We start from the raw sequence: 13,419 nt of genomic DNA, 5'->3' as shown, positions 1-13,419 counted from the left end.
AGTTAATTCTGAAAGTAGTTATTGCTACAGAGAATAGCTTCTCTCAGACCTCTGAATATATTACAAGTGGAGTTGATGGCTTGTAGTATAGGCACTAGGCTTGTAAATTTTAACATCAAAGCACTCAAACCATAAGAACAAATCATTTAAAAGGTTTACCAGATCTTAAAAAAGCACTTTATTCTAATTCTACCACAGCTATTTGATGGATAAAAGAGCTGGGAAAATAGACAGTTTTTACGACCAACTGAGTGAAAGAAATTCCTCATTTGACAAATTGGGATGGAAAGATATTCTACAGAGTATGAATATTGCTGATTTAATGTTGCGTGGCTATTCTGCTTAGGGTGTGATTGTTTCCTGATGGTGGGACTGGCCTCGTGGCTACAGAGATATCCACAACGTTGGCCGGTTGGCGAAATTGATAGTTGGCCTGAAGTAGATGTACACAGAAAAAAAAAAAAAAAAAAAAAAAAGATTTAAATGGTGGGAAAAAAATTAAATAATTTGGCGTAAGATGCACTCCTTTCGCATCCACACAACATATATTATTATAAAATAATTCAACTGTTTGCTTGGGTTTTAAGATTTGTAAGTAATTGTGAACAAACTTGTATCAAGTGTAAAAAAATCTTAACTTCTTGTCCTGAATTTGAAAATTCTGAAAAATGTAAGATTCATTTAGTTCAAAGTTATTATTTACATGATGCAAAAACTTTGAATTTTGTTACAATGTTTAAATAAAGTGGTATGAAAAATTAATCCACAAAAAGTAAAAAGAACCTAAACTTGGAAAAATGTGATGCTCAGATTTGGCATTGGTATCATTTTTAATCCTATGTTAGTTCAGAAATCATTGCCAAACATTTTTAATATTTATAATGTACCTTTACAATTTTTTAATAAAATTCTTTTTTGAAAACATGATTTAAAATATTTATTTTAAGATTGTGTGTCAATTTTTATAGGTTAAAATTCAAACACTTTTTTTGAAAAATTTCCAAAAATTATTTTAAAATATTTATTAAAATAAAAAAATAATAGAATTTATTTGGATTACACCTGAATTCCAAATAATACAAAAGCAAAGAAATTTAGAAAAGGTACGTTATTTAATTAACATTACAAAGTTAAAATGTAAAAAAAAAAAAAAAAAAAAAAACTGCTAGTGCAATTTTTACAAAATTTGGCACTTTGGCATAATTTAAAGTATAGATTTGAAATATGGAAAAAAATTTGAATGTTATTTCAGAAAAAGTCTAATTTTGCATCAAAATGTTGATACATATATTACAGTTACATATAAATCTTATTTATATTGTCAGTTGTGCTTCCGAGACATGAAAAATGGAAGTTAAGAATTCATCGATCAGCCAGATAGAATGGGAGCTAGAGAACTATTAACTACCTCCTTTTTTTGACCTCACTGTGCATATCCAAGATCAATATTTCAGTAAATAAATCCCGTAACAGCATTTTTCTACCATTTCTTACAGGCACATTGAAACAATTCAATTATAACATGTAAACAAAATGTTATAAATGCATACATACGTATTTATCTCTTGTATATATAGACACACAGATAAGCACATACATATAACAGCAAGATTATTTATAAATGTATAAAACTTATTCAAGTTTCTCTTATCTTTTATCTTAAAATAAAAATATCCACACATCACTCGCTTGTTTATGAGAATCTATACTTACAAAGCAGCTCCTACGACAGATAATGAGATGGCTAAACCAATTCCCAAGCAACACCACATATAAGGGGAAAGCTCAGATAAAAGCCTATGGAAATGAATTGTCTCATTTATACCACATGAAAATTTAGTTTAAAATTCAAGTTACAAAATTAAAACATCACAATAAAACTGAATTATTTTGTTGCATACCAAAATAAGTTTCATTTTGTCAGTAGCATTTGTCAACAAACCATACTTAGAAGAAAAAATTTAATGTCAATTTTTTTACTTTTTTTAAAATCAATGAAATAATTTATATACTTTGTTCCTTAATAATAATGCTTAAAGATACATAATTTTTGCAATAAAATATTTATAGCGCTATATTATGACAATTAGATTTTTTTCTTTTTAATGCATATGTAAATATGGTATTAAGTAGTTTACTTTCTTCAATGCTAGTCAAAGGTAGTTAAGTATTATATAGCTGCTGTTTCCTTAATTTTTTTTTATACAGTTTAAATAGAGATTGTTCACAGTTGCAAGAAGCACACTAATTTGAATTTTTTTTTCTCTTAATTATTCACACAGTAGAGTAGTTCTGTATTATAATATAGAATTACAGCTTTCTTTTTAACAAATACGGTACTATTCCATTTTGAGGACCATAAACAATCATCAACCTGTTGTTGATGACAGTACTGCCAAAAATAATTGCGGCAACTCTAACGCAAGAAAGGAAGTACAGTCAAAAGTCTTTAATCCGGAATCGTCGGGACTTCGGCGATTCCGGATTATCGATTTTTCGGATTATAGATCATCAGTTTAAATCTGGTTATGGCATGCAGAAATTATAAAATTAAAAATATGAAACCATAATTTATGAAATAAAGAACAATTATGATCTAAAGGGTATCAAAATTTACAAAAAAAAGCTTAATATTTATTTGTTTACTTTATTAAACATTTCTTTCAATGCGTGCATGCGTAAAGCATAGTCGAAATTAGAAAATTGCAACCAGAAAACTATTTGATGTGTATTCATGATATTTATAATGACGAGGAATTTGATTTAAAACATATCAAAGACGGAATACATCGAGATGAAATACTACATTTAGTAAGGAATTCAAAAATGTTATTTGGTGGTCGTGTGTGCTTAATGCATGATATAATTAAAGAAAATAAGAGTAGACAATCTCCTATAACAAAAGAATATATTAAGTACTAAATTACAATTTAAATTACATTGCAGAGATCAACACAGAGCTCGGAACACAGTTCATGCTACCTTCGCGTACAGATGTGTGACAAGAAGTCTGAGTGAGTAAAGATGTCGCTTTGCTGCTCTGATTAAGAACTGGATTTTACACGTGGCGCCATCTCATGAATAGAAGTTGAAGTATCTGTCGGAACGCCACAGTACTCCCCCCCCCCAAGTACCATCGGTACGTTATAAGTACTTTGGGTTAAATTTAACCTTTCTTCCAGATCTGGTAGTTTTAGGTTGCTCTTTAACGGGATGTAAGCTTTCTTCCGGGAGTGATGTTGATGAGGAAGTTGTTGGATCTTGCATTAGAAATGCTGGTTTGAGACGATCGATTCCAATCACTGATTGTTTACCATTGCAGATGATGGTGAAATGTTTCGGTGTTCGTTTGACAACTTTGAATGGACCATCATATGAAGGTGTTAAAGTTGGCTTAATTGCATCGTTGCGCACGAATACGTGCGAAGATGTCTCAAGCGCAGGATGTACAAAATAGCTTGGCTGGTTATGCGAAGATGCTGGGGTTGGCGAGATATTGCTCATGGTCTCACGTAAACGTTGAAGGAATGTTGGAGGGTCGATAACTGGAGTAGATTCTGGGTGAAAGAATTCACCTGGCAGACGGAGGGTTGCACCATATAACATTTCAGCACAAGTGCTACCAATGTCTTCTTTGAATGCTGTGCGAAGACCAAGCAAGACTAGGGGTAAGGCTTCTGTCCAATGTGTGCTACTGTGGCACTTCAGACCTTGTTTGAGAGATCGGTGAAAGCGTTCCACCATCCCATTTCCAGATGGATGGTATGGTGTTGTGCGAATATGGCGAATGCCAAGAAGATAGGTGAGAGATGCGAACAAGTGACATTGAAATTGTCGGCCTTGGTCAGTAGTGATGGTGGTAGGCATGCCAAATCTTGAAAGCCACTGGGAGATGAATGCTCGAGCTACAGTTTCAGCGGATATATTTTCAATAGGAATGGCTTCAGGCCATCTTGTGTACCGATCAATACAAGTGAGGAGGTAAGTGTAACCATTTGAAGGAGGCAATGGGCCAACCAAGTCTAAGTGTACATGATCAAAGCGTCTTGCTGGAAGGTTAAATTGTTGAATGGGACTGTGAGTGTGACGGGATACTTTACACCGTTGACATCTAATACATGAACGAGTCCATTCTGTGATGTCTTGATTCATCGCTGGCCAGACAAATCTGTCTGCGATCAGCTTTTTGGTGGCACGGATTCCAGGATGTGCCAAATTGTGCAAGGCATTAAACACTTCACGTCTAAAATTGACAGGAATATAGGGACATATTCTATTGTTCTCTATGTCACAGTAAATTTTAAGCGTTGGATCAATGTGCAGCGGTTGTAACTGAAGGGAGGTTTGTGGATTTGAGATTAGGTTCTTGAGTTCCTCATCATGCAATTTCAGAGAAATCTGGGGTAGTCCGGTTGATATTGTTTACCCGAGACAAGGCATCAGCGACACAATTATCAGTACCAGAGACATATCTGATATCTGTACTAAACTGGGCGATGAAATCCAGATGTCGAAGCTGACGAGGAGAACATGAGTCAGAGTTTTTTCTAAAAGCGAAGGTTAATGGTCGATGATCGGTGAAAATGATGAAGTCGTGTCCTTCCAAGTTGTGCTGGAAGTATTTAACAGCACAGTACACAGCAAGTAGCTCTCTGTCATATGTGCTGTATTTCCTTTCTGCAGTAGTAAGTTTTCTGGAAAAGAATGCCATTGGGGAAAGTCCTTTAGTGGTATGGGCTTGAAGCACTGCTTCTATGGCCGTGTCAGATGCATCTACCATTATAGAGAGCTGATCACTAGGTGAGTGATAAGAAAGTGTGGCTGCATTTGCCAGATCGTGTTTGCATTGCACGAATGCTGCAGATGCAGATTCAGTCCAAGGGACAGCTCGTTGATAATTTTTTTTGCTATTCTTCAGGAACTCATGTAGGCAGGCTTGTGTTTTTGCGGCATTTGGCAGAAAGCGTCGGTAGAAATTTAACATTGCTAGAAAACGCTTCAGTTCAGAGATGGTTTTGGGCTGGGGTAGGTCGTTAATTGCTTTGACTCTTTCCGGTAAAGGTTTAACTCCATTCTGGGTAATAAGACATCCAAGAAAGGAAACTGAGGGTTGACCAAGTACACATTTGGATGGATTTAGTTTTAATCCATGATCTTTAAGGCGAGTGAAAATCTGACGCAGATGTTGAAAATGTTCTTCCGCATCTGTAGATGCAACCAGGATATCATCAAAATATGGGATGCAGAAATCGAGACCAGACAGTACTTGGTGTATGAAACGCTGAAATGTTTGGCCAGCATTGTGAAGGCCAAATGGCATATATAAGTACTCAAAGAGACCAAATGGTGTAGTCACTGCGGTCTTAGGCACATCTTCAGCATGCACTGGGATCTGATGATATGCTCTGGCAAGATCGAGGGTAGAAAATATGTTTGTTCCATGAAAAAGATGGGTACAGTCTTGGATATGTGGGACTGGATATCTGTCAGGGACTGTGACGGCATTAAGTCGACGATAATCTCCACAAGGCCGCCAGTCACCATTAGACTTTTTAACCATGTGAAGTGGACTGGCCCATGGACTTTTAGATGGGCGAATGGTTCCCTGTGCTAGCATGAATTCAAATTCTTTGTGAGCAGCTTTTAGCATCTCTGGAGAAAGACGACGAGGCTAGGAAAATACAGGTGGGCCATGTGTTTCAATGTGATGATACACTTCTGGCTGATGAGTATGCTGCCCTGATTTGGATGGGTTTAAAATGTCAGGGAATTCTGCTAATAACCGATGAAACCGTGTGCTGCCCGATAAAACACTTATGTTGGTAGGTACGTTTGATACGTGAGAAGCTTGGCCCTGTGATGTCAGCTGAGTTGTAGCATCAATTAAGCAATTATTCTTGACATCCACTAGAAGGTGGAAATGTGTCAAGAAGTCGACACCAATAATTGCTTGAGTTACATCCGCAATAATAAAAGGCCAGTTGAAAGTCCGGCGAAGTTTAAATCAAGTGTCAATAGTTTGGTGCCGTAGGTTGCAATTTGGGTACCATTGGCTGCATACAGTACAAGTTTATTAAGTTGGTGAGCATTTGTTTTAGTTCTCGGGAGCACTGATATGTCAGCTCCAGTATCTACTAGAAAACATAACTGAGTTGAACGATCAGCCAGTACTATTCTGTCGATGTGGCGGACATTCTGTTGGCCAGCAGAAGACCGCTCATTTAGTTTCCCGCTTGTACAAAAGTGCATGGAGGGGCACACTTGCGAGCTTGAGAGCCGAAATTCATATGATAAAAACATTTGCCACTTGTGGGTTCTTTGTACTGCGTTCGAGTATTATGACGAGATGGACTCCTGCTTCGGGCACGAAATTTATTACGTGGGCCCTGATTTGATCGATTGTATCTCCGTGAAGCATGAAGACTTGTAGAGAGTTCAGATACTTTTTTGGTCAATTCAGCCACTTGTTGTTCGAGGGATGAACTGGAAGGTGCAGCATTAGCAGCACTGACATAAGCTGGAGTAACAAGTTCATTAATTTTGTCAGCCATTGCTGCTAAACGGGTTAGATCTTCATTGGAAGCAGCAAGAATTATTTGTATGTTATTAGGGAGACGCGAAAGCCATAGTGACTTCAACAAGTCGTCACTAAAATGGCTTCCTGCCAGATCACGCATTCGTGACAGCAAGTATGAAGGTCGCTGATCTCCAAGTTCAAGTCCTTGTAGTAAAGTACGTATTTTTGAAGATTCACTTTCTGAATAGATTTCAATGAGCCGCTGTTTCAGTTTGGAGTATTTATCACAATCAGGTGGTTTGAGAATTAAGTCATGCACTGAATTCAGAATATCAGACTCAATTGCTGCAACTACATGGTTGAATTTTGTAGAATCCTCACTAATGCGAGCGATAGAAAATTGTGCTTCGATCTGAGCGAACCACAATGAAGGATTATTTTTCCAGAAAGGCGGTGGCTTCACCGCAACGCGTGTGATTTGTGGCTCTGATGGAATATCGTCGGGCATACTGATAGATAATTTTCACTTTAATTAATAAACACTTATCAGCACAAATATTGTAGCATGAGGATACACTATTGATATTTTATAATGATAACAATAAATATTTTAACCATGCAGAAAAAATTTACGTAACGATACACACACAAATAATACAGGGTCAGCAATTACACACACAAATAATATTTTACCGAGATGCATTTGAAAAGAAACCCCTATTTGAGAAAAAATGATGCGTTAATTTTGTATTGCGCACGCACAAAATCACCACTTCACACTGCTAAGGCACTTTCGAAGGAAAAAAAGGAAATCACTCCTGTAGCACATGGGAAAAAAATTCACTACTTTCGAACACTGAGGGAAGAATTTTGCCGTAGCACGTTGCAGAAAAATTACTGATGTAGCACATTTAGCGAAAATCACTGTTGTAGCACATTTGTCGTTGAATGATCGAAGAATTATTGCACGACTGGCGAAGTCAGCGGAACGGAACAGATCACATTGATGATTTGCTGAAGCTCCTTGCGATGATATGCACGACTTTGAAAAAAAAAAAACACAAGCAATATATATCAATACTTCTAGAAATAATTGAAGGGGTACGTTGTAGCATACGTTTAATGTCCATATCCATTGTTATTTTTACTCAGTTCTTCAGAATGCCTTGGATGCACGTGGCTTAGGGTCGTTGAAAATCCATTGTCAGTAGCGTGCTCAGTCAAAAGGTCACCACTTTTGGTGGTCGTGTGTGCTTAATGCATGATATAATTAAAGAAAATAAGAGTAGACAATCTCCTATAACAAAAGAATATATTAAGTACTAAATTACAATTTAAATTACATTGCAGAGATCAACACAGAGCTCGGAACACAGTTCATGCTACCTTCGCGTACAGTTGTGTGACGAGAAGTCTGAGTGAGTAAAGATGTCGCTTTGCTGCTCCGATTAAGAACTGGATTTTACACGTGGCGCCATCTCATGAATAGAAGTTGAAGTATCTGTCGGAACGCCACAGTTAACAAATAGTTCTAAGAATTTTTTATTTTGAAGGCATAAACATTTTAATATGGTTTAAAATTTTGTAAAAAGCCAATAAATAAAGAGAATAAAATTTGTAAACAGACATTAAGAATTTACTATGCTTTCATGGTTCAACATCCTGATTTGCCAGTTCGCATCAAGTGACCCCAAATGATCTCATCTCACGTAAACTACGCTACAAAAAACTAATTCTCTCAGTAATTATCTATATTAATTTCAAGTAAAATCTTAATTTGGAATACAAGTTTAAATGCAAGAATTATTTCAATTCATACAAATAGCTTACTCAGAAATTACCAGGTTGTTCAATAAGTTCGTGGAACGGAAACGAAGAAACCAATTTTTATTTGTAAAAATGACTTTATTTTTCAACATAGTTTTCCTCAACTTCAATACACTTATTCTAACGGTCTTCTAATGTATGGATCCTTTGACTGTAGTGGTTTTTCGGCAGCTCTGCAAAATATCCCTTCACAGCAGCTATTACCTCTTCGTTTGAAGAAAATCGTTTTCCACAGAGATATTGTTTGAGGTGTCGGAAGAGCCAGAAGTCGAAGGGAGCTAAATCTGGCGAACAGGCTGGATGTTCCAACAATTCGTACTTCAATTCAGTTATTTTAGCAATGGTTTTTTGAGCTGTGTGCGCAGGTGCGTTATCTCGGTGGAAAATGATTTTCTTCTTCTGTAATCCGGGTCTTCTTTCACGAATTTTTTCGTCTAATTGATTCAGAAGATTACAATAATAATCCAAATTAATTGTTTTGCCAGTTTGAAGGTAATCTCTAAACAAAATTCCTTTCGCATCCCAAAAAACTGATGCTAACGTCTTCTTGGCTGATTTTTGCACACAAACTCGCTTCGGCTCTGAAGAGCCGGGTTTATACCACTCCTTAGCCTCCTGTTTTAATTCAGGATCATGATGGTAGACCCAAGTCTCATCCATTGTGATAAATCAATGGATAAAGTCGCTTTTATTCTTCTTAAAACGCTCCAAATGTTGCTGGCAAAGTCACATCTGAATGTGTTTTTGCTCCATCGTTAGAGAATGCGGCACCCATTCTGCACAGAGTTTTTTGAAACCCAAATTAACACTCAAAATATTGCTCAGTGTGCCCAATGAAATGCCTAAAGCCTTTGTTAAACCTCTTTCAGTCAATCGACGGTCTTCCAATACTATATCTCGTATTTTTCCGATGATTTCCGGTGTTAATGCAGTTTTTGGATGTCCCACTTGCAGATTGTCTTCAAGGCTGGTACGACCACTTTTGAATAAACTAGCCCACTTGCAAACCATTGTTTTTGAAGAAGCAGATTCCCCCAACACATTCTCCATTTCAGTATGAATTTCCATCGCCTTTAAACCTTTCTTTACAAAGAATTTGATAACTGCACGTTGCTCAATTTTATCCGTACCTGAAAAAAGGCACAACATTTTAGATATAAAGGGCGGTTAAACAATGAATAAATTAACAGATCGAAATGAAACTTTTGACGTGTTCCTAAGAAAGAACAAATATGAAAATGGCGTTGAAGTTTTAGGTCTAATATTGACGAATAGATGGCGCTCCGCGAACTTATTGAACAACCTTGTATGTAAAACTGCATTGCTTTACTTTGCTAGTGCATTCTCATTAGAACTGATGAATTTAACCCTTCATTTTGCCTTTTCTATATTGTCACCTTCGGGTGAGCGGTGTGATTGCATCTTAATTGACTTAATTACCACGAATGGTCTTAGGACATAAAATTGAACTATCTTGTAAAAATTCTATGTAATTGTGTGCCAGTATTGAAAGAAACAATCAATCTGACAACAAATGGCTGTGACGTGTTTTGAAAATGAAGCGTAAACAAAGCGAAGATATTCCATTTGGCATCAGTTGTACCATTATTGGAGACTTTATCGTTTGCGCCGGCAAAACGGAAAAAAAAAAAAAAAAATGATATTATTTAAGTTAAATCCCACTGATAAAAAGATAAGGAAACACAGTTTCCACTGAAATGAAATTTTTACAGCATTTTTGAATTTAATAAATTAGAGCAACTATGCATTACTTTCATAGCAGATTACTAGATGTTGATTACACAAAAATTGATGACTGAATGACAGTGTATAAAGATCTTAGCAGTGCTCTTGATACTTGTACTAAAAAAAAAAAAAAAAATCCTTAATTTACTTGAAGCAAAAAACAAAGTCACAGATCATAGTATGAAGACGTCATCAAGACATTAAATTTTATTCTGACTAATTACTATAGGTATCAGTTTTAAAATTTCAACATTACTATTGTTTGAAGTGTCATTAAGTACCTACATTATTAACATTAAATAAGAATCTAATTAGCATGATTAATTTTGAAATGATGCAGTTTACATAAATTTATTACAAGCACAGTTATTATTTTTAGCATAGAAAGAGGCAAAAGAAAAGGCTTAGCAACAGAAAAGCCTTTTTAAGAGAAAAAGTATAAAAATAAAAAGGAATTCTGTTTTCATCATTTAAAAATAATAAATAACAATCAAAAGCTCAGAACACAAGACCAAGATATGGCTGAGTGCAAAAGCATACAGAGGAAGCTAACAACACTGAATTGAAGAATAACCATCTTTATTTCTACGCATTTCAAATCATCTCTTTGGTAGAAAAATTACTTTTCAATCATAGTTGAATACAATAATTTTTATGCACACTGGTTTCAAAAGTATGACATAAACATCTTAAACAGGAAAGTATAAGCAGCACAGAGCTGTTTGCATGGCAGAAATTGGGGGAAAAGGGAGGCGTAATTGCTCATGAAGCAGTATTTATGTTACATAGGTGCATATGTAAAGCTAAGTCGTGATTGGTAACTTTTAGATTTTAGTTCCTTTTTTCAAGCTGTGTTATCTACATTGGAAAGATCTTGAATTTGGGAGAAAAGATATACTTATTGGGAAGAACACCAAATGTAAAATAGTCAATTTTATGGTTGCCAATTATTTTTTAACATAGCTATCGTGTTTTATTATATTTTACACACACACACATATATACAGTGGGTAAAAAAAGTATTGGTAATTGCCTATAATTGATCATATTAACTACAAAGGAAATACTTGACTATTTTAGCTGAACATAACAAACACAGAAAGTAATAAGTACACAAACCTAATGCAAACTTCATTTGCAAACTTTCATTTTAATGTGTCTTTTATACAAAATATACAACAAAAACGTAAATGTGCATGTCAAAATGTATTGGCAAAGTTCTAACTGCTAAGCAAAATGCATGAAATCAGACAAGCAAAGCACAATATCCAAATGTACAAAACATAAACAAACATAACTTGAAAAATGTTATGTTTAACATTTTGTTACATTTTGTTTTACAAACATTTTGTTTTCTATTTATTTCAGTGAGGGATTTTTCTGCTATTTTGTGTGTACTTTATTATTGCTCAGTTAATTTAGTTTGATTTTCTGCATTGTTTATCATGCCTTCATCCGTTAATCGTTTCACTAAATTACGCCTGAAACGGCAAAAATTCCTGAATCATCTTGACTTTTTACTTAAATGTAAATGTAAAAAATTGATCCCCAATTTTATTCAAATCAAATCTAATCAAAAACCTTCGAGTCGCGTTTCAAGAATTCTGTTAAATTGCAAACTTGCCTTACTTCGGTCCGTGATAAGGGATACACGTCAACAATTGTCCAAAATTGAACATGAACTCTATAAGCTTCATCTGGAACTCGCTAAAACATATCCAAAATTCACTGCCCTTGAACAAAAGTCTTGGTCTAGAACGGAGAATGCAGTTAACCGTCATAAAAACACCCTTGCAGTTAAATTCGAAAAACTTCTTTTACAGTCTTCCAGTCCAAGTAGTTCAAAAAATCTTCCCATTGTAAACATCAAGCCAATAGTTAATATTTCTAATGTTAGTCTTTCAGAAGAACAAGAGAGAATTCTAAAATATAATTTTAACTTCTCACAAACCTGTAAACCCTCGATTCCAAAGATTTTGGCTCCTATCGAAAAAGCTTTCAAGTTCAGTAAAGTTTCAGATTCACAGAAAGAAATGATTAGGCATCTTATCGCTCATAATGTGAAATTCAATAATAAACCTTTGAAACCAAATCTAACTGCGAGAGAAAGAGCTACAATGCGCGAGATTCATTCTAACCCGGATATTGTCATTTCAAAGGCCGACAAAGGTGGCCAGATAGTCGTCATGGATAAGAACACTTCCATCGATGGTGTCACTAAACTCTTAAACGAAGGACCATATAATCCGATCCCTAAAGATCCTTCACCTTCGGACTTATCCAAAATAAAAACTGCGATCAAATCTTCGCAAATCATTTCAAGCAACTTAAAACATTCGCTTATCCCATCTGTTGCACATTGTGCCAGATTATATGCTCTTCCCAAAATTCATAAAAGTGGTATTCCTTTCCGCCCTATTGTATCAAATTTAGGTACTGCCTCGTATCCATTAGCTAAATATTTAGTTTCTAGATTTTCCACTCTATTAGACAATAACATTTACACCATAAAAAATTCAATAGAGTTTGTAAAAAAGGTTAAAAACATTTCTCCTCGTAATTTACTCATGGTTTCTTTTGATGTAAAATCATTATTCACCAATGTCCCAGTGGAGGGTGCATTAAGATGTCTAGAAACCAGACTTCGCGAATTTCATTTCTCTTGCATCGAAATTGATGAGCTAATTTCTCTCACTCAACTCTGTTTGAAACAAACACATTTTGTTTTCCAAAATAAATATTACAAGCAAACTGAGGGATTAGCCATGGGAAGCCCCCTCAGTCCCATCCTGGCTGATATCTACATGCATTATTATGAATCAAAATTATTTGAAACTTTAAACTTCCCGGCATGGTTCCGCTACGTAGACGATACTTTTACCCTGTTTGAAGGTAATAAAGATGATTTAAATAGAGTTCTTTCAACAATGAATTCTATTGATCCTGCTATTCAGTTCACTTTTGAACTTGAGACTTGCAATTCTCTTCCGTTTCTCGACATTCTGGTTACACGTAACACATCCAACTTCAATACTACAGTTTACCGTAAACCTTCATCGGTTTGCCTTCCACCACACTTTAAATCATGTCATCCGACTAAACAAAAGTTAGCTTCATTTTATTCCTATGTTTTCCGTGCTCTTTAAGTTTGCTCCTCCAAACTAGCCCTTGATGAAGAACTAAATTATTTAAAAGCAATAGCTATTGACAGGGGCTTTTCACCCAACATTATTAATCAAGCAGTTAAAAAATTCTCATCTCAACACACTAAAAGCCAGACTCTTATTTTAGGAGATTATAAAAATTCTGTTGTCATTCCCTTCTTTCCA

The 13,419-nt window shown here is 35.4% G+C and overlaps 1 protein-coding gene across 2 annotated transcripts in view; it reads right to left on the bottom strand.

The window, feature by feature from the left end:
* Positions 1 to 13,419, bottom strand: part of LOC118204009 (V-type proton ATPase 21 kDa proteolipid subunit c''-like) — a 78,813-nt gene that overhangs the window by 13,492 nt on the left and 51,902 nt on the right. Inside the window, exon 3 of one of the 2 annotated variants that reach the window (XM_085817399.1) lies at positions 1,714 to 1,797. The exons of the other annotated variant lie outside the window; for it this stretch is intronic. Within the exon in view, the coding sequence (XP_085673525.1) occupies positions 1,714 to 1,797 (84 nt within the window). The remainder of the gene's footprint in view (positions 1 to 1,713; positions 1,798 to 13,419) is intronic. 2 annotated transcript variants of the gene reach the window in all.

Source organism: Stegodyphus dumicola, chromosome 5 (assembly GCF_044657685.1).
Source record: "Stegodyphus dumicola isolate Sdum_Otavi_A_Nest chromosome 5, ASM4465768v1".
NCBI classification, from domain to species: Eukaryota; Metazoa; Arthropoda; class Arachnida; order Araneae; family Eresidae; genus Stegodyphus; species Stegodyphus dumicola.
The sequence above is the reverse complement of the archived record's forward strand: the minus strand, read 5'-3'. Positions and strand labels throughout refer to the sequence as shown.